Raw genomic sequence first — 23503 nt, 5'->3', positions numbered from 1 at the left:
GGCACTACGAGCGTTCTGGGTCTTTCTTGGTCCGATCAACGTATCGCATGTTAGTTGATACAAAGAGAAGAAGGGAGGACTGGCTAGAGCAACGAGAGAGTACGTCGGATACTCGTGCAACTCAAATTCAGTGGAAAAAACTCTGGAAGGCCAAGGTACCGGGAAAGGTCAAATTTTTTGCATGGAGGCTGGCAAAAAATTCTGTTCCGACGGGCGAACTACTTAAACATCGCCATATCTCTGAGACGGAAGCTTGCTTCCTGTGCAATGCTGAATCGGATTCTTGGCGTCACGCACTAATTGACTGTCAGTTGTCAAAGTGTGTTTGGGCATTGATTGATAATGAGCTGGTTGAGCACATGATCGCCTGTACATTTCATGACGCAAGGTTGTGGCTACCAACGATGCAGAATTCCTTATCTGAGAAGGAATTTGCAAAGATCCTAGTTACCTTGTGGGCTATTTGGTGGGCGAGACAAAAGGCGAAACATGAGGAAATATTTCGAAGCCCACTGACCACTTTTGCTTTTATTCAGAGGTTCCTTGCTGAGCTTGATTCACTGTCTGGTAAGGGGAAGAAACAGCAAGGGAAATCAGGCAACGTAGCTGCTAAACATTGGCTGAAGAGTGAAGTGGGTGTAGCAAAAATCAACGTGGACGCGGCACTGTCCAGAAACAATGACAGAGGAGCAAGTGCGGCTTTATGCCGCGATGACCAGGGAAACTATTTGGGTGCTTCTGTTAGTGTTTGATGGCCTCACGGATCCAGAAGTTTTAGAAGCTCATGCTTGCTGTGAAGCATTCTCTTTAGCTGCTGATCTTCACATCCAGAGGATCTCTCCTCCTAATGTCTCAGTTGATAGTCTCCGTTTCGAGTTTATTTTCGTCCCAACTATCATGGTTTATTTTGGTACCTGCTCCCACCTATCGCTGAGCCGCGTAGAACAAAAAAAAACCTCCTGTCGAGTCCCCCACCCGCCCACGCACTCCAGGGCCTAACCTCCCGTCGCACCAGACAAACGAACGAAAAAGGTCTACGAAAACAAACCAGTGAAAACAAACCGGCGAAAATTAACCAGCGAACAAAAATCCTAGACCAATCGCCCGCACGTACGAGAAACACTCGCACGCACGACTCTCTGCCCTCATTCGCCCGCCGCCTCCCTTCGTCCCTTCGCCGCCACCCCTCGATCTATTCGCGACGCGAACGCCGCCGCCTGGCAGATCCCAGGCGCTAGCCGCGGATCCGTTTGCCGGCTCCGAGGGGTCGTGGAGGCGCCGCCGCCGAGGTCCTAAAGGAGGCGCCGCCGTGGACCTCCGGGTGGCCATCGGGACACCTCTGCTGAGGTACGCCTTCGCCTTCGCGCGCTGCCGACCTCCCAGAGGAGACGCCGCCGCCATCGACCTCCAAGGGGAGACGCCGCCACCACCTGCGCTAAACCCTAGGCATCAACCACCGTGCTCCCGTCGTCTGGTTCCTCCTGCGTTCGCCACCATGCGATCGGCTTCCTCCCTCAGGTTCATCTCCCCTCTTTTCTCTGTTTGGTTCAAGACGGAGAGAATCAGATCTGAGACGGAGAGAATCAGATCAGGATAGAGAGACGGAGATGAGGATTGAGGCCATGGGATCCCTTTGTGACTGCAACTTATACATGAGCTCAGTTTAGATCCCTTTGCTAGAAAAAAGAACGCTGCATACAGCAATGATCTTATCTAGATTAATGGTTCTCTGATTATTCTTTTGATTCTGAGTCAACAATGTGTTTTTATTGTAGGTTCTTGTACGGAATATACCACCAGACCCCGATGAATCAGTTAGCAAGCTTGTGGAACATTTCTTCCTTGTCAATCATCCTGATCATTATCTGAAACATCAGGTAATCACTAAATTTTGGAACATCTCCCATTTGAAGAATCATCTGCAAATTCAAATGTAAGGAAGTGTGCAGTGCAAGCAATTATCAGGGTAAATCTATTTCTCAATTATGTATTTTTACCACTTCATCAGGAGTGTAAACTGATACTATTTCCAACTACAAAGTGTTGGCTGCCCAGGAAGAAGGAAAGGTCAGTCCAGACATGACATTTAACTCTAATAATGGAGGTACGTAGTGCCTACTGCTCCCTTGTCCCTTGCTACCGTCTGGGGATGCTCGGCTCGCCAGCGATGGGGATGCTCGGCTCGCAGTCCCTGCTCTCATTTTCCTCCAGCCTCTGGTAACCCTCCTCCTCGCCCGCCTCGCCGAAGCGGGATTCACAGGTTAGTTTAGTTTGGAGGGATTTCCTGTGGTTGTGCGTGAATCCAGTGTTCACTGGGCTTGTATGTTTCATCCCTAATATGCTAGCTCCTGCCTAATCACGCATTAGAGAATCTCATGTATGTAATAGAAGATGCACAAATGTGGTTTTCCAGGGAGCATCAGGTACATCTTATGTGGGGATGAACCATCAGCTAAAGGGAGTGATAGGAAAATATTTTGTTGAATGCAATGGGAAGGCGAAAAACGACATGCCTTGGCGAAGCAACTCTAAGATTCGGTAAGGCTAATCAAGTCTGCAATCAAATCCAAGAGCAGGGGCAGAGAAAAACGTTAAAATACTTTTTAGCTATTGATTGAAGTGACTGGTAATTAGTAGCAGGAGCAACAGTTGTAGTAAGAACCTACCTAGGCATATTTTCTCTCTTTCCTATCACATGGCACATTGAATAACTTTATAGTACAAATATATTCACATATGTTATTTTAAATTATCATGTCATGGAGGTTCTCGTTATTTCGAATCTTTGGTTGGAACCTTCATTTTGTGTTATTAAATGCACATGGTATTCAGTTATCTCCATTATGGTGAGAAGACTTTGATCTTGATATATCAGATTTAAGCCTCTTACACCATAGGAGGTCCTCCTTTTGGTGATATTCACTCATATGTCATTTTAAATTATCATGTCATGGAGGTGCTGGGTATTTCGAATCTTTGGTTGGAACCTTCATTTTGCGTTAAATTCACATGGTATTCAGTTATCTCCATTATTGCCAGTAGCAACGCACAAGCACTTTCTATTAAATGCACATGCTATTTTCTTTTGTATCATGTCATTTTGTGGTCATTAACAATCAGATGGATGAAACTGATCTTGTTTTGTGCATCATGGATTTTCCTCAACTGAATGAGTAGAAACATAAGTGTGTAATGTAGTAGCCCCTCTATTCCATTGTTATAAATATTATAGTTTTTCAATCTGCTGACCTGATCGTAACAGCTGTTTAAAAGGAAGTGATCACATCACTATTTAGATTTTACTTTTTTTTGTATGCTTAAACATAAGATTAGTTTGTCCCCTTTCTTTTTACCCTTCATGCTAACATAATAAATACATATTTGAACTGAATTGGTTGTATTACATATGCCACGAAGGATGTCGCCGCTTGAAGCTCGATTTCCATCAGCCCCTCTTTTAATTCACTTGCATTGTTTCAGCTTTGCATTGTACTTCTTTGACGAATTACCTCATCCAACCGGCTTTAATTCGGAGCGTCAGTCTTACTAATTATCATTGCCTTAACTTTCCATATGAACCTCTTACAGGAAACAAGGACTCCTATTTGTCTGTAGTACTGCCCATGAGACTCAACCTTGTTTTACCTTAATTATCATGGTGTGCCTTTTTTTTATAATAGCTCACCATTTTGTTAGTGGCAATAAAATGCATCTTTAGGCACACCTATAGCGCACATGTGATGATGTACAGATGAAAGAAAGATCTTAGAAGTTGAGAAGCCGAGAGCTGGAGGAACAAGGAGAAGCTAAAAGGACAGAAGAAGTCAGAGCATGTGGAGCTGTTGGGCAAGCAGAGTTCTATCTGGGTATTTAGGTAGCTGAGGATAAAAGGGAAAAGGAAAATGTTGACGATATAGTTACTCAATGCTGAGAATGTTGCATGCATACTTTGTTGCCTATATATCATTGGCTTTGTATTGATCCAGGCAAGAACAAATCAGACGGAACAAGTTTGCTACGGGTGGGTGTGCATCAAGCTGCTTCGTTGCCGGCGGCGAGTAATCTCACACATGTTTATGGCGCATATGTACCAGAAAATTCAAATGGTACTGCCCGATGCGCCTTTCATACGAAACAGTTTATGCTTATGGGTGTTCATCTTTGTTTCTGTATACAACTTACGGCTTTTTTGTTGATCCCTTCCCTGTAGGTTCTGATCATACGTGCGAGGGGAATCAGGTAGGGCTTGATGCGCCTTTCATACGAAATGTTGATGAGAATTACCCAAGTAGTCCAGGTATGAGGCTGTGCGGATATAGTAATCATAATTTCCAGTGGCATCGGCATGTTCTAATAAATAAGATGGGAAGTTCAGAATAATGTAACATCGGCATGTTCTAATGAATAAAATAAGAGAAGGTTGGGGGCTTAGTAATTACATAGTCAGAAAAGAGGGACTATGGTGGATTAGAAGATATGTATATGTAGCTGCAAGCATATGTATTTGGATTGTCAGCTGAACAATGTTTCAGCTGAAGATCTCTGAAATTATAACCATCAGTTCCTAATAGCTTACAACTGGTGTGATGAGCCACACAACTGCTTGTTGTGATGTACACTTGCCTCATCGAAGCACATATATTATAAATTAACTGAAATATAGTACCTTCAAATCCAATGTGTAGTAAATGTACTATGGTATGTGCAGCAACATCTTTTAGATCATCAAATAGAACCTAGGTTCATATTAGGCTAGCCACATATTATTTGAGCAACACCAGTAACTTAACAGCATGTCCAACATCTTGAATTGTTAAGCGATGAGTGTTTATGTGATAGCATGTCAGGTTAATAAAATCAGGTAGCAACCGCAACCCAACATCCTAAAAACGAGGTTACACGATTACCATTTGAATAGTAGCATTTTGGAGAAAGCACTAATATGCACTTAAATTATGCACAGATGCATGTCAGGTTGTTCGCTTGGTCTGCGCCAACGAGCATCTCCTACAAGTCATCATCTCTCTCTTTGTCGGCTCCATGTTGTAGCCTGCTAGGAGTCCTACCTTGCCATGGAGCATGTCCTTTGTCATGGGTCGTACTGAGGTGAGTGCTGGTGTGGGATTTGATGTGTTAGTAGATTGGGACGTCGGCTTCTTGGTGTGGTTTGATGAGACGGTGGCGATATGGTCTGGAAGGGGGCATGTGTGAGGCGAGAGAGAATAACGGGCAGAGTCATTCATATATAATACTAAAATCCTACCCTTCATAAATTAGATTTTTCGACGATAAGTAAGTACCTAAGTCTATGTTATGTTTAAGTTAAAAGTACAATGTCTATGTGGGCCATACATACATCGATTAATAAAGCAGTTAGTACTTAAATTGACCGTCAAGTCCTATGTGCCTTAGGGGTAAGTTTTAATCTCCACCATTGACTCACTTAAGGTGGGTATACTGAAGCAGACCCCTTATAATTATGAACGGTTTATAAAGTTGAAGGATGAAACTTGAACGAACACAATTCTGAGGTTTGTAAAGTGAAGCCAAAGACAAGTTCGAGGGGTAATATGGACTTCTCTCAAACTATATTATCAGAGGACAATGAGGGTCTTGAAGACAATGAAAGCGATGAGTTTCTGCTGGTTCTGTTTTGTTGTAGGCGAAGTTCTTAATTATAATTATCAATGTGTTCTTAAGGACGCAGTGACATGCAAGGCGAGGGAAATTGAAGCCAAAACATGCAGGACGGCCAGGAGTGTGCCATTTTTTCTATGACAGGTTAGTGATTTTATCCTTTTTGTATTTTTTACATTGCTAGGTACAGTAGTTTATATGAAATGATTTGTTAATGGCAGGGGGTGGTTCTTCAATCTTCAGGGAATCAAGCGGTAGCATCAGATGCTGACATGCATGGAAGGTAGCAGTATATGTATTTGTAGCAAATCATCATCGCCCATAAATAAATCATCTCTTGCCCGCTTCCTCTGTCCGGTTGTCAACTCAAATTGCTTTGGTTCACAAGTTCGTTTCATCGTACATCTAGGTACACTAGAACTGAGAGACTACTTTCCTTGAAAGGCTCATGCGAGTAAACTGACAATAGTATTCATCCAAGATGCAGTTGTATATGTATCTTCATAGAGATGTAGATGCATAGATAGTTAAATAGTGCACATGTTCATTGGCAGGGATGTAGATGTAGTATACAACCGAGGTTACATTGACAAGTTGGTCCATGATGCTCCCAGGAAAAAGAAAATATGATATATTGTTTCACACTATCATCCATAGTGAAACTTGTATTTAATATTTCTTTGTTTTGCAATGCTGAATATTTTGGGAACACACAGTAAGATGTAATCTACGGATTCACCAAATCAGCTTGAACATTGTTATCATGCTTCGTATGATTTGGTAATGATTTCAGAACATGGAATGGGGCAAATAAAGTTGAAACCATGTACTGTTCCTCACAAAAAAACAGTTACTGTCGAGAGGTTTCATACTGACATTATTTCTTACCAACTAATGGTGCATTACTCCTGCCATGATAACAGCAGCTAACTACTCCATGATTACAGCAGTAAACATTGATAAGAGTACAAGCATTGGAGGAGTACTCACCACATTCGAGGAAGTCGTCATCATGGTGGTGGTGGTCGAGGAAGTCGTAGGTGCTGGTGGCATCATCACGGAGCAGGCACCATCTTCTCCTCGACTTAAAATGTGGTACTCCATGTACTCCCACTTGTTAACTTTCTGAAATGCAGATCCACTCCAAGAATGTGCTCTGAAATGGAAGTAACATGGAGTATACTCTAAAAATCAGTATGGTTTGAGCTCACTAGATCAATCAAAGTTCTCCAGCATGATAAAAAGAATACTACAGCAGAATCAGTTTGGTTTGAGCCAAGCAAGAGTACTAAAATCCTGACAAAAAGAATACTACAGCATGACAAACATGATTTCAGAGATGTTGATTTCAGTACTTACAACCCATTGATAAACATGATTTTCAGAAATGTTGATTTCAGTTAAACTACAACATTTACTCCAAGCAAATACTCTTAAGAAACAATACAAGTACTCCTACAGTACTGAAAGTACTCCTGTAGTACAAATGGAGTAGTGCAACCGAGTGGTCTTTACCATGCTCGAATCGACGAGTGGTAGTGGCAGCAGCAGCCGCATTGTCCAGGAGCAGCAGCAGCCTTTCCAATCTACTCCCGCGGCAGAGAGCAGTTCTTGACCACAGTACATCTACACCCATATTCCATCCACATCAACAATCACAATCACAATCAGCTCCAGAATCTCTCCTTGCCTTTCCCCGAATCCTAGGCTCCAGAGATTGGAAAGGTGTGGGGAAAATTAAGGATGCTAGCGCTCCTCGCCGCCATGGGGAGCTCGACTTCGCGGCTTTCCTGGGCGCAGGTGACGGGGCACTCGTAGCGGCGGAGGAGTACCAGCAGCGTCGGAGATGGCAGCGTCCAACACGGCGCTCCTCCTTGCAGGTCGATGGCGGCGAGGAGCGCTAGCATCCGTCGCCGCCTTCCTCGAGCAGGACAAGGCCGCCGTGCCCGCGCTTCTCACGCTCCTACTCGACCTCGCTAAAATATCCAACTTTGGCTCGACTGTGGCGCAGAGGATGCGGGTGAGAGGGAGAGGCGACGCAGACGAGAAGGCCCGGCGGTGACGCCTGAGGAGAAGGGCGGCGACGCGGTTGAGTCGCCGACGCGAGTGAGGGGGAGGTGCGTCGCCGCCGCGGGCTAGGGATTTGGTGGAGTGGGTGAGCGAGGGGAATGAGCGTGAAGAGGCGACTGAGTGAGTGGGTGAGTGAGTGAGCGAGGAGAAAAACTGGAAACCACAGAAATTTTGTAACGTTCCAAGAAATGTACTACAAAACCTTCGACATTCAAAGTACCAGCATTTATTTTTGTTATCACTATATTTAAAATAATACTCCCTCTGTAAACTAATATAAGAACGTTTAGATCACCAAAATAGTGTTCTAAACGCTCATATATTAGTTTACGGAGGAAGTACTAATTTAGGAAATGCAGGGATGTGTCTGGCTATTATGTTTTTTTATGCTCTGGTGGAATGGTAAAGAATTAGTTCGTCCGGTTAACACCATGAGTATTTTCCGTTGCACATTTTAAGTCCTTCGACATGAAGCTCCGTTACACGTTGCTTGTGCAAGATGTGTATATAAGCTAACTAAGAAGTTTTTATTATACTTACTCAAATATCATGGGAATCAATCTAAAAACAACATTCTTGATATTTTGCGGGAATTATTATTTTTTTGAACCTTGAAAACAACGGGAGTCTCCTACTGTTATATATTACTCAAAATAAAGTACTGGGTAATTACATGGCCAAGAAGCAAATAAAAAGAAAGCAACTATGATTTACAGAGATATGTTTGGGATGAAGCTATCAAGAAAGGAGACCAATTTAGGATTAACTCTGAATTTGAGATTTTCCAAGTCAGCTCTGAGTGCTCTTTTCCAATCATACAGGGATGCAGCAACCTTGTCAAAGTAGCATCTGTTCCTTTGTTTCCAAATGTTCCAGGCGTCCGGGACTTTGATTGCATTGAACAATGGGTGTGGCCATGAAGACTTCACTGCATCAAACATCTCCTGAAGCTCCAAGTTGGTATCCCATTGAATATTGATGGAGTTCCAATAGACCGCACTGAAGGTGCACTAAAAAAATGGGTGTTTGTTCGTTTCCAGTGGTGTGGTGTTGCACAAAAGACAGGAGTGACTCCAATATCAAAATGTCTCCGGTGGAGCATGTCCCTTACGTTGACTCTGTCCATTAACATCAGCCAGGTGAACACTTTAAGTTTCATGATACACTTTGTCTTCCAGATCATTGTGATGTATGCGGGTGGCTGCAGTTCTCTGAAGAAGAAGTTGGTGAATTTCTTGGGCCGAAACTGAACATCTCCCCAACAAGTAATCCATTCATCAGCCATCATTGGTTCCAAGTAGAGATCATTCATATGATTCTGCAGATATGTTAATTCATGTAGCGCCTTGATTGATAGAGTGAGGTGAAAGTTTTTAGAAGCCTGTGGTCTGTCTTGGAATTGCACTATAGAAATATCCTCCTCCCTTGTGGAAGTGAACATGTGTGGCAGCTTGTTGGAAAGGGGTTCGTCATCGATCGGAATATCTTTCCATAGAAGAATTGTGTCGCCAGCTCTAGGAATGCAAGTTGTAACCCCTCTGTATATGTCCATCAACGAGAACACATCGTTCTGTATATCTTTCCATAAAAGAATTGTGTGAAAATTTCTTAAGCGCAACAACTAGATATTAATTTATAATAGAATTTTAGTTGGATCATCGCTCTATATGTATACATCGTTAATTTATCATTTTTATCAATTTACATTGCAAGTGAATTGGACTACGATAAACACCCGATTGTGCCCGTGCTATCTTGTTTCTACATGTAAAATTTGACATGCATTATGTTTACATCATTTACAGCAAAATATTTTCGTGGCACGTGACAAGGCACCGACATTCCCATGATATCTTATCTCTACATGTGAAATTAAACAGTCATTATATTTATACAACTCAACAAAAATATTTCAAAAGCCCGTGACAACGCACGGGCACTCTACTAGTTAAAGTAGCAACGGACTGTGCAGCCACCGTGAATCATTTACAGGGAGAGTTTATGGGTACTTCTGCCACTATTATCAGGGATATCTTGAATAGGATGCTGATGTTCGGCAAACCTGAAGTTGTGCATGAAGGAAGGGAATCGAGTTTCGAAGCCCATGATCTGGCTAAAGCTTCGGCCTCTCTTGCCGTTGGACGGCATATTTGGTTATCTACCACTCCTAATGTTTTATTTGTGCCAAACATTATTAAGAGTTAAATAAAGTGTGGTGGTGACCCCTCAAAAAAAAAGGAGAGCCGTGATGGGAAACAACTAATGAGGTTACCTTTTGAAGGGCTCCAAAGGTTACTTTTTTGGCTTGAGAGCATGTCAAGTTGTGCGTCCAGCCGCTGCCACATGTTGCTCTCTAGGCATATACCGGGGATTTTGTTCTTTTATTTCTGCATGTATTTTGGAATTTATTTGGTTTTCCTTGGGAGGGGGGGGGGGGTCGGTTTTTTGATTTTTCTTGATTTTTCCTAGGTTTTGTAAAAACAAAAATCGGGAAGCAACACTTTTATTTGAGAAGTACAATATGTGCTTCCATGAGAAGCACATTTGTTCTTTCCAAAAGAAGGAAAAAGCACGGCCAGGGAAGCACAACCTTACTTTTGTTGGTAGCACGGCCCGTGCTTACACAAGAAGCACATCATGTGCTCCCCGAAAAGGAAAAGCACAACCGTGATTCCACCAAAAAAGGGAAAAACACATCATGTGCTTCCACGACAAGCATAGTTGTGCTTTTTGAAAGGTATAGGTAAAAGCACAATTGTGCTTCCACCGAAAAAGGAAGAAAACTAAACATATGCTTCCATGAGAAGCACAACTTTGCTTATGCGAGAAGTACAACCCGTTTGCCCATAAAAAAGTGAAAAACGCAATTATGCTTTTGGGCTTCGTTTTTTTTGTATGGCGGCCTTTTTAGTTTTTTTTTTCAGTTTTATTTTTTAAATATCTGGCAGGTTTCATGAAAAAAAGTTTGTCGAAACCTATTATCATGAGATTTAGTTTCAAAGATGTCGATGGGAGAAATGCAACGGTGAAAACAAATCTGGGAGTTGAAGCATGGTTGAAAAGATAAATCGTTTTGAAAAGAACGAATCTATGAAAAAAAAAGAAAAACTCACAGGTTGCGACAAGTGATGAACATGCAGTGCGCCACTTGTCGACACCAAAGTGGGGAGTGACAAGCCTCCAAAAGCAAAATCCTCACGCGGTTTTGGCACAACTTCTGCGTTCCAGAATCTTCACAGGTAAGACAACCATCACCGCCCTAAGTGAAACGGTGTGCGTGAGTTAGCAGTGAAACCATCCCTCTCCCCACAAAATCAAGCAATGGACGCAGGGAATCTACCTATCTAATATACTATGCTCCTTAAGTTTAGATGCCTCGTAATCAATTGAGGTGTTCAATTTAAAATTTGACCACTTGATTTTGACTGGGTCAACAATTTCTTAATGAGTTCTCTCATTCTATTTTTTAATTCGCTACAGTCCTTAATTTTAAGGCTCCCCCATTTCATTGAGGTATTAAATTTGGACTTAGTTCACGGTTTGATTGGGTCAACAGTTTTTTCAAATCAACTGACAACAACAGGCATATAAAAACATATCAACCTCATGCACCGTAGACAAGAGAAGCGCAAACATGTGATGTTGTAAAACAAATATAATAGATGCAGTCATTGATGTAGAAATTTTTTCCACATAAGTATGGGTTGATTACCAGATAACCTAGAATCGCACTGCAAAAGGCCCACCAAAAACACTGTATTATAAATAAAAATAAAACACACTCCATCATTTTTCTAACTCGCCAAACGAAATACTCTGTCGGTTTCAAAATATAACGTGTATTAGTTTTTTTAAAGAAAAATTTCATTAACATTGACCAAGTTCAAAGCCAAAAATATGAAAATTCATTTCATGATGAATCGAATGACACCGATTTGATATTACCGATATTGATATATTTCTCGACAAATTTAATCAAACTTAAAGAGGTTTGACTTTTCAAAAAACTAATGCATCTAATATTTTGAAATAGAGGGAATAAAGAAATCATGAAAACCCAATAACACTAACGGCGCAGCAAAGCACACCCAATTCTTCCAGTACACATTAACTTTGAACCATGGGCCATCACAATAATCTAGAGAACTCACAACTTTATTTGCCAGTAATACGCTATAACAAATACACTATCCGGAGTAGTAGTAGTCACTAGTGAGGATGGACCGCAGGCGTCACGATCAAACCACACGACACTTGAGTACTCCCTCGTCCCACAGTACAAGATCGTTTTTTTAAACTTGAAAAATGATCTTATATTATGGGTCGGAGCGAAAAACAATCTTATATTACGGAAAGAGGGAGTAATATTCTACTCATTTATTAGTGCTTCAAAGGACGAGATAATGAAATTAACCAGAGCGGTTGTGGTCGCCAACTGCAGATTCATGAGACGCGAGGGACAGATTAGTTCGCAGCTGGCTTGAAGGATTTGAGCTGGCGGGTTTTGGTCCAGGACTGCTCGTAGACCTCGGCGAGGTACGACGCGTTCTTGCCGGAGTCGTCCTCCGCGTCGACGAAGAGGCGGTAGTTCATGCCGGAGACCACCTGCTGCTCGCCGCGCGTGACCCGGCGAAACCGCAGCCCGTTGCTAGCCAGGCTCGCATGCTGCACCGCCCATCCTCCCAGCTCCTGGATGTGCGCGTCCTTCAAGTTCGGGATAGGTCCCCACTCGCCGAGCCTCTCACTGTGGTCGCCCAACACCGCTGAGGCGACTGCGAGGGTCATGGCGAGGAGGGCGAGGAGGACGAGGGGTCGTCGCGCCATGGAGAGTCGGTGTTAGGAATTGGGTGTTGGGGGTCGGGGACGGTGGATCTGCTCGAAGGGAGTGATTGTGTAAGGCGGATAGGTTTGAGGGTTGTGATGGAAATTTAGTGGACGGTTTTGGTGCAAAGGCTAGATGACCTGTTTAAAAGGGAGTTGGTACATCGTGGTTTCGGACAAAGTCATTAATGCAAAAATAATTTGAAACCGAGCACCAAATCAATTTGAAATCAAGTCATTAATTCAATGAATTAGCCAGACAATTAATTACGTGTGTAATTAATTAGATCCATTTAAATAGTGATTTTTTCGCACCAAGTCTATTAAAAGGGATTGCTACACCCGTTGTTTCACAACGTAGTCGTTAATCGAAAAACAATTTGGAGAACGAGCGCCAAATCAATTTAGAAAATAAGTCAATAATGCAATGAATTAGGCAAACAAATAATTAAGTGCAATTAATTAGGTTCATTTAAATAGCGATTTTTTGCGCCAAATCAAACCTTTGGTAGTCTTGGGGATCTGGCTTGCCTGCTCCCTCCCCATGCTCCCACCTCATCCTACGGCTGTCTTTTTTCATTTTTCCTTTCTAATCTAATCATCTCCCCCCCTGATTTCACTATTAAAGGAGAGTTGCTACGCATGCAGTAATTAATGAAAAAAATAGAAACCATACGTCAGATTAATTTGAAAATCAAGTCATTAATGCCATGAATTAGCTAGATAATCAATTATACATGCAATTAATTAGGTCGGTTTAAATAAGGATTTTTTTCGTGCCAAATCAATTGCATGTGAAACGACAACGTACCAACTCCCCTTAACAGTATATGCAAAAATAATTTGGCAACCAAGCACCAAATCAATTTAGAAATCAACTAATTAATGCAATGAATTGACCAGACAATTAATTACAAATGCAATTAATTAGGTCCATATAATACACATTTTTTCGTGCCAAATCAACCGCGTGCGAAACAACAGACGTACTAACTCCCCTTTAATAGTATAGATAGATATACTATTAAGAGGGAGTTGGTACCTATACAAATTGAAAACAAAGGACCAATAAGAAAGTCCGGTGAAAAGCCAAAAAGCGGAAAAAACATCTAAAAAGCCGAAAACGCGTGCAGAAAAAAATTCAAAGGGAACAACCAGAGCACGACACGTGACGGCGGCTGAGAGCATCCCAAGTGACGCGCTCTCAGCCCACTCGAAGTGACCCTTGGGAAGGTTCCCGAAGGAATTCAACAGATTTTTATTTTTGAAGTTTGTATAAACCATTGCTTCACGCCACAATCTCTCACTTTCTGCTCCTCCATCTGTCTCCATCATATAACCGATCTCACCTCTAATGTCTGAGTGAAAAAACCATATTTGCCAGATAAGGTTACGATTCTACCAGATATGTCTTTTTAATTCCGTCGAAAAACTATTTTACGGTATAGGCGCTTATGACCCCCCCTCCCCCCGTCACACGTGCAAAATTTGGTAGCTTACTGCACGAGTATTCTACAATAGCATGTATTGAAGAATCCATACAAGAAATTTTTGTTTGAAAGAAATTGTATTGAGAAGTAATCTCTAAGAAATAAAAAGGAAATACGATTTATATATAGATTCTGGTAAAATACCGCTACTCTATTCCATAAGAGTGGAATAGGAAATTAAGATGAGGATGTGAGGGCGTAGTTTCCCCATAAAAAAGCATGTATCATATAACAATTGTACTGAATACAGTAAAGAAATATAAATAACCTTTAGATCCATCTAAGATTTCGATTTCCAGTAATAGAAATATAGAATAGAAAAATATCTCTATTCCATAAGAGTGGAATAGGAAATTAAGATTAGGATGCGAGGACGTGGTTTCCCCATAAAAAGCATGTATCATATAACAATTGTACTAAATATAGTAAAGAAATCTAAATAACCTTTAGATCCACCTAAAATTTCGATTCCTAGTAATAGAAATATATAATAGAAAAATATGGGCAAAAAATAAATCCACTCGGTTTCATACTTGGTACAACCCAAAAACACCATTTCTTTTGGTTCGCACCAACACGAGAGCTGCTTTGGAGCTTGTACTGGGCCTGCTTACATCATTTTGCAACAGCTCCTCTACTATTCTTTCAATCTCTGTTTTCTGGGTGATAGCATTTCGTCGGAATACAAATGGTGGCCAACACTGCTTGTGAAGAGCACATATCCCAGTATAGAATACTCCTTCCTTAGTTGCTCCCGCGCAGGGTTCGCCGATGTTATATGCACGAGACCAATGCTGATATGCAAAGCAAACATGCCGACATGGCCGGATTATTATGTGCCTTCATAAAACAATCTGCCGTATAATGCTATGGTTGTTTTTTCTTTTTAAAGGAACAATGCTTAGTACCATCTCGTCAGCCGAAGCGAATCCAAACGCGGGAGATCCAACGTAATCAGTGCCTTTGCCACATTGCAACATACTTGCCTGGACGGGGTCGACGGGCGATAAAAAAGACGCATGGTCTGGTTCGATGGCCCACATTGCATTTGATGGATGCATCTCCTCAAAAAGAAGAGTGAACGACATAATTTATGACTTTTTTTCGTCTCACAATCGTTCACTCAAAGCCCGTCTCGCGCGACACTGCGTGCCTTGCAGCGGGCTAGGAGAACCCGGTTTTCCTTCATCCCTGAATCGAACCCATGGTCCGCCTTGTAGTTAATTATTTTTTTCGAAACGGAGGCAAAAGATTTGCCTCATCCATTAATTAAGCAGAAGAGAATTGCCCAGTTAATCAACGGAAAACCGGGCGAAAACCGTCACCAACCGCTGAGCGGCACACCAAGATATCCCACGCACACCTTTACAAGAGTGCCTCTGTGACGCCCCCGATTTGACCGTACACTAATCATGCACGCAAATGTGTACGACCAAGATCAGGGACTCACGGGAAGATATCACAACACAACTCTAAAACATAAATAAGTCATACAAGCATCATAATACAAGCCAGGGGCCTCGAGGGCTCGAATACAAGTGCTCGATCACAGACGAGTCAGCGGAAGCAACAATGTCTGAGTACAGACATAAGTTAAACAAGTTTTGCCTTAAGAAGGCTAGCACAAAAGTAGCAACGATCGAAAAGGCAAGGCCTCCTGCCGGGGACCTCCTAACTACTCCTGGTCGTCGTCAGCGGCCTGCACGTAGTAGTAGGCACCTCCAGTGTCGTAGGTGTCGTCGTCGACGGTGGCGTCTGGCTCCTGAACTCCAGCATCTGGTTGCGACAACCAGATAGAAAGGAAAGGGGGAAAAGGAGGGAGAGAAGCAACCGTGAGTACTCATCCAAAGTACTCGCAAGCAAGGAGCTACACTACAAATGCATGGGTATATGTGTAAAGAGGCATATCAGTGGACTGAACTGCAGAATGCCGGAATAAGAGGGGGATAGCTAGCCCTGGCGAAGACTACGCTTCTGGACATCTCCATCTTGCAGCATGTAGAAGAGAGTAGATTGAAGTCCTCCAAGTAGCATCGCATAGCATAATCCTACCCGGCGGTCCCCTCCTCGTCACCCTGTTAGAGAGCGATCACCGGGTTGTATCTGGCACTTGGAAGGGTGTATTTTATTCAGTATCCAGTTCTAGTTGTCATAAGCTCAAGGTACAACTCCGGGTCGTCCTTTTACCGAGGGACACGGCTATTCGAATAGATAAACTTCCCTGCAGGGGTGCACCACATAACCCAACACGCTCGATCCCATTTGGCCGGACACACTTTTCTGGGTCATGCCCGGCCTCGTAAGATCAACACGTCGCAGCCCCACCTAAGCACAACAGAGCGGTCAGCACGCCGGTCTAATCCTAAGCGCGCAGGGGTCTGGGCCCATCGCCCTATGCACACCTGCACGTTGCGAACGCGGCCGCGAGCAGACCTAGCAACCCACACGATCACGGCGGTTACGTCAACACGGTCCAACACGGCGCGCGCCACTCAGTCGCTGACGTCAAGAAGGCTTCGGCTGATACCACGACGTCGGGATACCCATAACTACTCCCACGTAGATGGTTAGTGCGTATAGACCAAATGGCCAGACTCAGATCAAATACCCAGAACTCGTTAAGCGTGTTGTTTATCCGCGAACGCCGACCAGGGCCAGGCCCACCTCTCACCTAGGCGGTCTCAACCTGCCCTGTCGCTCCGCCACAAAGATCCACTTGCGGGTACTCCTACGAGCCGACCCGACTTTAGTCATCACATGTGTCATGTATATAGTATATAAGTATATGCCCGTGATCACCGCCCAGGTGATCACGGCCCGATAGTATAGCACAGCAGACGGACAAGAATGTAGGGCCACTGATGGAAATCTAGCATCCTAGACTAAGCAGATAGGATTGCAGGTAAAGGTAACAACAGTAGTAGCAAGGATGGGCTACGCATCAGAATAGGATATCGAAAGTAGTAACATGCTACACTACTCTAATGCAAGTAGTAGAGAGTAGAGTAGGCGATATCTGGTGATCAAGGGGGGGGGCTTGCCTGGTTGCTCTGGCAAGTAGGAGGGGTCGTCAACTCCGTAGTCGAACTGGGCAGCAGCAGTGTCGGTCTCGTAGTCTACCGGAGAGAAGAGGGGGAAGAAACAGTAAATACAATGCAAACATAAGCATGACGATGCGTGACATGACAATGAGCGGTGCTAGGGGTGTCCTAATGCGACAGTAGGTGGTACCGGTGAAGGGGGGAAACATCCGGGAGGTATTCCCGATGTTTCGCGTTTTCGGACAGACGGACCGGAGGGGGAAAGTTGCTAGTTCGATAGGTTAGGGAGGTGTGGTGGATGAACGGACTGCGTATTCGGATTCGTCTCGTCGTTCTGAGCAACTTTCATATAGAAATCATTTTCATCCGAGTTACGGTTTAAAAGATATGAATTTTCAAAGTTTATTTGAATTTCTGGAATTATTTAATTAACAGAAAGAATAAAATGACGTCAGCATGACGTGCTGATGACGTCAGCAGTCAACAGACTCGCTGACCAGGTCAAACTGACCAGTGGGTCCTACATGTCATAGAGAGAGGGCTAACAGTGGGTTATTTTAATTAAACGTGGTTAATTAGCAGCTGGGTCCCACATGTCAGTGACTAATTAGTTAAACTAATTACTTTTAATTATAAAATCATTTTAATTATTTATTTTAAGGGGTGGGGCCCGCACGTCAGTGGCTGGGGCTGCCCAGTCAGCCCAGTTGACCAGGTCAACTGGTCAACAGGTGACTAGGGGGCCCACTGGCAGTGACCCAGGGGGTGGCCCCAGGTGTGCCACGTCGGACGCCGGCGGGAGGGCACTCCGGCGAGCCCGTACACGGCGACGAGCCTCGGCCGTGGCCGGAATTCGGCCACAGGGGTCCGTTTCACGCGCGCTTGGTCGCGTTCGAACGGCCAAGACGATCCGCGCCGGATGGTGGTAGTGGTTCGTCCGGAGATGGCCGGAAACGGCATCGGCGGTGAGCTTAGCGGCGGCCGGAGTTCGGGGTTGCACGGGCACGGCGATGGGAGGCACGGGAAGGCCAGACGTGGGGCTCTACGGGGTCCTGGGAGTGCCAGGAGCACGCGGGGACCATCGGTGCGGGCGGAGGAGCTCGGGGTGCGCGAGGACGAGGGGGGGCAGGCGGGGCGTGGCCGACGCGGGCGCGCGGTCGGGGCGCGCGCGGGCGAAGGCCGTGCGGGCGCGCGTGCGTGGACAGGCGCGGCGGGGCGCGTCTGGGCGCGTCGGAGCGCGAGCGGGGCGGCGGTGACCGAGAGGAGAGGGGCGGGCGACGGAGGCCGGTGGCCTCACCGAGGGATGCAGGGTCACGGCAGTGGGGTCGAGGGGGAGACGGGGGCGACGGCGATGCCGTGTCGAGGCGCAGGCCGGCGAGGAGGAGGAGGAGGCAGGCCGGCGAGGCAGTACTCCGGCGAGGCGAGGGCGCGGGGGCGGTCGGCGACGGGGTCGAGCGCCTCCTCCTCGATCCCGATCGGGGGGGGGCAGAGGAGATATTTCGGGAGGAGTGGGTGGTGAGGCTGTCGGTGGGGGGGGCAGGGGATAAGGTGAGGGGGGGTTGGGCCGGCCGGCTGGGCCTGGGGTGGCCCGGTTGGGCCAGGTCCAGTGGGGGGGGGGGGCTTTCGTTCTTTTTTTTTTGTTCTGTTTTCTGTTTTGTTTTGCCTTTTCTTTTATTTGTTTATTTCCTTTTCTGTTTTATTTCATTTAAAAGTATTTAGACATTTTATAAAAATGTGTTTTCTCCATCATAATTACCAGTGTATTATTTAGAACCCACTGAACATTTCTGTTTGAATTTTTGAAAACTTTTATTTTCCACTTTAATTATATTTGAAGTTTGAACTAGGAGCTTGAAAAGGGTGTGATTCAAATGTGATCAAGCCCTGTTTAGCAACATGACTAGCTTAATCACAGGGGGTTACTGTAGCATGATTCTCAGGGTGTTACAAATCTCCTCCACTACAAGAAATCTCGTCCCGAGATTTAGGAGGTAGAAGGAAACAATGCGGGGTATTCTTCGCGCAGACGATCCTCTCGTTCCCAAGTGGCCTCATCTTCAGAATGGTGCGACCACTGGACTTTGAGAAACTTGATCGCCTTCTGACGTGTGCGGCGTTCAGCTTGGTCGAGAATGCGGACCGGATGCTCCTTATAGGAGAGGTCTTGCTGCAATTCGAGCACTTCATGATCCACAGCTCGGATTGGATCCTTGAAGCAACGGCGGAGCTGTGACACATGGAACACATCGTGAACCTGCGAAAGGTTCGGCGGTAGTTCCAGTTGGTATGCCACTTTTCCACGCCTTTCGAGAATAGTGAATGGGCCAATATAGCGAGGAGCTAGTTTGCCCTTGATCCCGAAGCGGTGAGCACCCTTCATAGGTGTGACTCGAAGATAAGCCTTTTCGCCAAGTTGATAGACCATGTCTTTATGATGACGGTCATACTGACTCTTCTGACGTGACTGAGCAGTCTTGAGATTCTCGCGAATAATGCGGACTTGTTCTTCGGCACCTTGGATAATATCCGGACCGAAGAGTGGACGTTCCCCAGTTTCTGACCAGTTCAGGGGGGTTCGGCACTTTCGTCCATATAACACTTCGAAGGGGGCCATCTTCAGACTAGCTTGATAGCTATTATTATAAGAGAACTCAGCATACGGGAGAGATTCCTCCCATTTCTTGCCGAAGGAAATAACGCAAGCTCGAAGCATGTCTTCGAGAACTTGATTGACGCGTTCAACTTGTCCTTGCGATTGAGGATGAAACGCAGTACTGAATGACAGATGAGTTCCCATTGCTTCTTGGAAACTTGCCCAGAATCTTGAAGTGAATAAGCTGCCACGGTCTGAGCTGATAACCAATGGAATACCGTGGAGTGAAACAATCCTGGACATATAGAGCGTTGCCAACTGGCTAGCAGTGATCGTTTCTTTGACCGCCAGAAAATGTGCAACTTTGGAAAGCCGGTCAATGACGACAAGAATAGCATCATTACCTTTCTGCGATTTGGGAAATCCAGTGACGAAGTCCATCTCAATATGGTCCCATTTCCATTCAGGAATAGAGATAGGTTGCAGAGTTCCAGCAGGCCTTTGATGTTCTGCTTTGATGCGACGGCAAACGTCACACTCAGCAACATAACGAGCAATGTCTTGCTTCATATTAGTCCACCAGAATCTCTGGCGGATATCTTGGTACATCTTTGTACTACCCGGATGGATACTTAGAGGCGTATCATGAGCTTCTTTCATAACTTCCTGTGTCATATCCAGGTTTTTCTCTGCACATGGCACCACTAGGCGGCCCTTGAAGTATAGGGTGCCATCTTCAGAAATGGTGAAGAATGAGGGCTTTCCTCCTGCGAGGTAGCGCTTAATCTTGTAGGCTTCAGAGTCATACTTCTGTAGCCTTTTGATGCTGTCCTCGAGATCTGGTTTAGCAACTAGGGTATTGAGGGAACCCTGGGTAACAACGTGGAGGTTCACCTTGCCAAATTGTTTAGGAGGGGGAGCGAGTGCACCCGGAGGAACAATATGGAGGTTCAGCTTCCTGAATTCTTCAACAAGCGAGGGCTGAACTTTATGAACCTGGAGGTGGTTGCAGTAAGACTTGCGGCTCAAGGCATCAGCCATTACATTAGCCTTGCCTGGCGTATAGGAGATACCCAAGTCAAAGTCTGCAACAAGCTCCATCCATCTCTGTTGACGGAGGTTCAGATCTGGCTGAGTAAACAGATACTTCAGACTTTGGTGGTCAGTGAAGATCTCGCAACGATTACCGAGAAGGTAATGTCGCCACTGCTTCAGCGCCTGAATGACGGCAGCAAGTTCGAGGTCGTGAACTGGGTAGTTCTCTTCGTGAGGGCGCAATTGTCGAGAGGCATAAGCAATCACTCTGCGATCTTGCATTAGGACACAGCCTAATCCTTGACGGGAAGCGTCGCAGTAAATGACAAAGTCCTTCTTAGTATCAGGTGGAGCTAGAACTGGAGCAGAAGTCAACTTGTCTTTGAGTGCTTGGAAACTTTCCTGACATTTGTCTGTCCATTGGAACTTGACGCCCTTATGTAACAGGTTAGTCAGAGGCCTGGCGATCTTAGAGAAGTTCTCGACGAATCGCCGGCAATAGCTGGCGAGACCGAGAAAACTTCTGACTTGCTTAACGTTCTTGGGAGGAGTCCAATCAAGAATAGCCTGAACTCGCTCGGGGTTGACGGCAATACCATCCTTAGAGATGACATGCCCCAGATAGGTTACTTCCGGTAGCCAGAATTCACATTTAGAGAACTTGGCATATAGTTGATGTTCTCGTAGTTTCTCCAGCACAAGTCGAAGATGTTCAGCATGTTCTTCTTCGTTCTTGGAAAATATCAGGATATCATCCAGATAAACCACGACGAACTTGTCGAGGTAATCCATGAATATGTAGTTCATCAGACGAGAGAAGGTGGCTGGAGCATTGGTTAAACCGAAAGACATGACGGTGTACTCGTATGAACCATAGCGAGTCACGAAGGCGGTCTTTGGGATATCCTCTTCGCGAACACGGATCTGGTGGTAGCCCAACCTCAAGTCGAGCTTAGAGAACACTGACGAACCCGCCAGTTGATCATACAGATCATTGATCCGAGGAAGAGGGTATTTATTCTGAATGGTAGCTTGGTTTATAGGACGGTAGTCTTGAACTAATCGGTTTGTCCCATCCTTCTTCTTGACAAAGAGAGAAGGTGCTCCCCAAGGAGAGCAACTTGGGCGAATGAATCCTTTGCGAAGAGACTTGTCGATTTCCTCCTTAAGCTCAAGGAGTTCATGCGGCGGCATTTTGTAAGGTCGCTTGGCTATAGGAGTGGTGCCTGGTTTCAAGTCGATGATGAATTCGACAGCTCTAGCAGGGGGAATCCCCGGAAGTTCTTCAGGAAAGACGTCGAGGAATTCACGCACGACGGGAATGTTTTCAATGCCCTCGAGTGGTGCAGCGTTCAATGCATTCAATGCATAGAGCCTTGCCTCGGCATTTTGCACCAGATGGGCTTGGTAAGTAACTATCTCATCTGAAGGGTGCAGCAGATGGACGGTCTTAGTGGTGCAAACTATTGAAGCAGTATGCGCTTTTAACCAATTCATTCCCAGAATGAGATCAATGCTACAGGACTTCAGTACGATGGGAGAGACAAGAAATTCCAGTCCTTCGATTTCAACAGTAACATCGCGACTAACCATAGAGGTTTGACATTGGCCCGCAGGGGTGTGTACCACTAGCGGAGTGTTTATCTCCTCGTGATTAATACCATGCAGGAATGCAAATTCTGCTGAAATGAATGAATGGGATGCTCCTGTATCAAATAAAACGGATGCTGGTACTGAATTTACGAGGAGTGTACCCATCACAGTAGCAGGCTGGTCTTGAGCTTCGCTGAGATCAACGTGGTTGGCATGAGCGCGACCATGAGACTTAGCATTGTTGTTGCGGGGCTGGTTGTTACCACGGCCAGCTGCTGGAAGGGCCAGTTGATTCTGGTTCTGATAGCAGTTCCTGGCAAAGTGGCCCGGTTGACCACACTTGAAGCACAGACCATTATCGGGAGTGGGAACAGGAGCCCCAGGTGGGGGAGCTGGTAGCTTTGACTGCTTAGATGGTGGAGGAGGCAGACGCGGTGCAGCATAAGATTTCCTGGGAGCAGGTGCATTTGGACGATACATGCTGTTCGGGATCCATATCTTACGCTTCTGTGAGGGCGAGCCCGAAGATGAGCCCGTGTCACGGTTGCGCCTCTGAGAGCTCTGGTATTCCTGCAGACCAGTCTCGACATTGATGGCCTTATTCACCAAGGTGGCGAAATCGGCAAAGTCATGCACTAGAAGTGCGAGCTTGATGTCAGCTTGAAGGCCATCACGGAACTTCTCCTGTCTGCGTGCATCAGTTGCAATGTCTTCTTCAGCATAGCGGGACAAGTCCAGAAACTCCCGCTGATAAGCTTCGACAGTTTTGTTGCCTTGGGTGAGGTTGCGGAACTCACGCTTCTTCCGGTCCATGACTCCTTGAGGAATGAAGCGGGCACGGAAAGCAGCTTGGAAGTCTGGCCATGTGATGATTGTTCCAGCTGGCAGAGTACGCCTGTGGCTGTCCCACCATTGAGCTGCGGGTCCCTTCAAGAATAAGGAAGCAAAATTGACATAGCTGGCAGGGGCTACATCAGCAGACTCCATCTCATAGGTGATGTCACGGAGCCAGTCATCAGCATCCAAAGGCTGAGTTGAGCTGCGGTAGATGGTTGGGTTGAGGCGTATGAAATCTTGAAGAGTCACTTGGGCTGGCTGCTGGTTCATATTGGGGCGAGGAAACTGAGCCATCATATTTTCCATGAATTGGCGGTTCAGTTCGAACTGTTGGATCATACCAGCCATGTACTCAGGTGGTGGTGGGGCATCGCCACCACGACCAC

The 23503-nt window shown here is 45.3% G+C and overlaps 2 protein-coding genes and 1 long non-coding RNA gene across 12 annotated transcripts; 1 reads left to right on the top strand and 2 right to left on the bottom strand.

Annotated features, from left to right (window-relative positions):
- Positions 1 to 1091: 1091 nt before the first annotated feature.
- On the top strand, positions 1092 to 9365 carry LOC109781182 (uncharacterized). Of its 10 annotated transcripts, none has more exons than XR_012181311.1 (12): positions 1103 to 1518; positions 1776 to 1877; positions 2009 to 2260; positions 2414 to 3874; positions 3987 to 4106; positions 4211 to 4297; positions 4964 to 5106; positions 5701 to 5781; positions 5859 to 5920; positions 6585 to 6732; positions 8529 to 8663; positions 8748 to 8938. XR_012181311.1 is itself a non-coding variant. In XM_073496195.1 (11 exons), the coding sequence occupies exons 4-8, from the start codon at positions 3832 to 3834 to the stop codon at positions 5708 to 5710; spliced, it is 345 nt and encodes a 114-aa protein (XP_073352296.1). In that variant the 5' UTR covers positions 1092 to 1518; positions 1776 to 1966; positions 2042 to 2260; positions 2414 to 3831; the 3' UTR covers positions 5711 to 5781; positions 5859 to 5920; positions 6585 to 6732; positions 8529 to 9365. The 10 variants fall into 10 exon arrangements, 4 of the variants coding, with proteins under 4 accessions (XP_073352296.1, XP_073352298.1, XP_073352295.1 ...); XR_012181315.1 differs by having other exon boundaries at positions 8584 to 8663; positions 8748 to 8868; XM_073496195.1 differs by having other exon boundaries at positions 1092 to 1518; positions 1776 to 1966; positions 2042 to 2260; positions 4211 to 4239; positions 8529 to 9365.
- LOC141021184 (uncharacterized) lies at positions 6292 to 7824 on the bottom strand. The gene is made up of 2 exons (XR_012181316.1): positions 7153 to 7824; positions 6292 to 6793 (listed from the first exon to the last, which is right to left on the bottom strand). It is a non-coding gene; the product is annotated as an uncharacterized lncRNA (long non-coding RNA).
- Positions 9366 to 11846: 2481 nt separating the features above from the next.
- Positions 11847 to 12639, bottom strand: LOC109781179 (cysteine proteinase inhibitor 8). The gene has a single exon (XM_020339781.4). It carries the CDS (start codon positions 12529 to 12531, stop codon positions 12172 to 12174), a length of 360 nt encoding a protein of 119 aa, XP_020195370.1. The 5' UTR covers positions 12532 to 12639; the 3' UTR covers positions 11847 to 12171.
- Positions 12640 to 23503: the final 10864 nt, after the last annotated feature.

Source organism: Aegilops tauschii, chromosome 4 (genome assembly GCF_002575655.3).
Source record: "Aegilops tauschii subsp. strangulata cultivar AL8/78 chromosome 4, Aet v6.0, whole genome shotgun sequence".
Taxonomy (NCBI): Eukaryota; Viridiplantae; Streptophyta; class Magnoliopsida; order Poales; family Poaceae; genus Aegilops; species Aegilops tauschii.
The sequence above is the reverse complement of the archived record's forward strand: the minus strand, read 5'-3'. Positions and strand labels throughout refer to the sequence as shown.

What these genes read in the sequence shown, in the direction of transcription:
- LOC109781182 (XM_073496195.1), top strand. Translation starts at nt 3,832, where the DNA reads ATGTGGAGCTGTTGGGCAAGCAGAGTTCTATCTGGGTATTTAG. An exon ending in AGTTCTATCTGGGTATTTAG is followed by an intron (nt 3,875 to 3,986) that starts GTAGCTGAGGAT and finishes GTATTGATCCAG; the next exon opens with GCAAGAACAAATCAGACGGA. An exon ending in ATACGTGCGAGGGGAATCAG is followed by an intron (nt 4,240 to 4,963) that starts GTAGGGCTTGAT and finishes AATTATGCACAG; the next exon opens with ATGCATGTCAGGTTGTTCGC.
- LOC109781179 (XM_020339781.4), bottom strand. Translation starts at nt 12,531, where the DNA reads ATGGCGCGACGACCCCTCGTCCTCCTCGCCCTCCTCGCCATGACCCTC.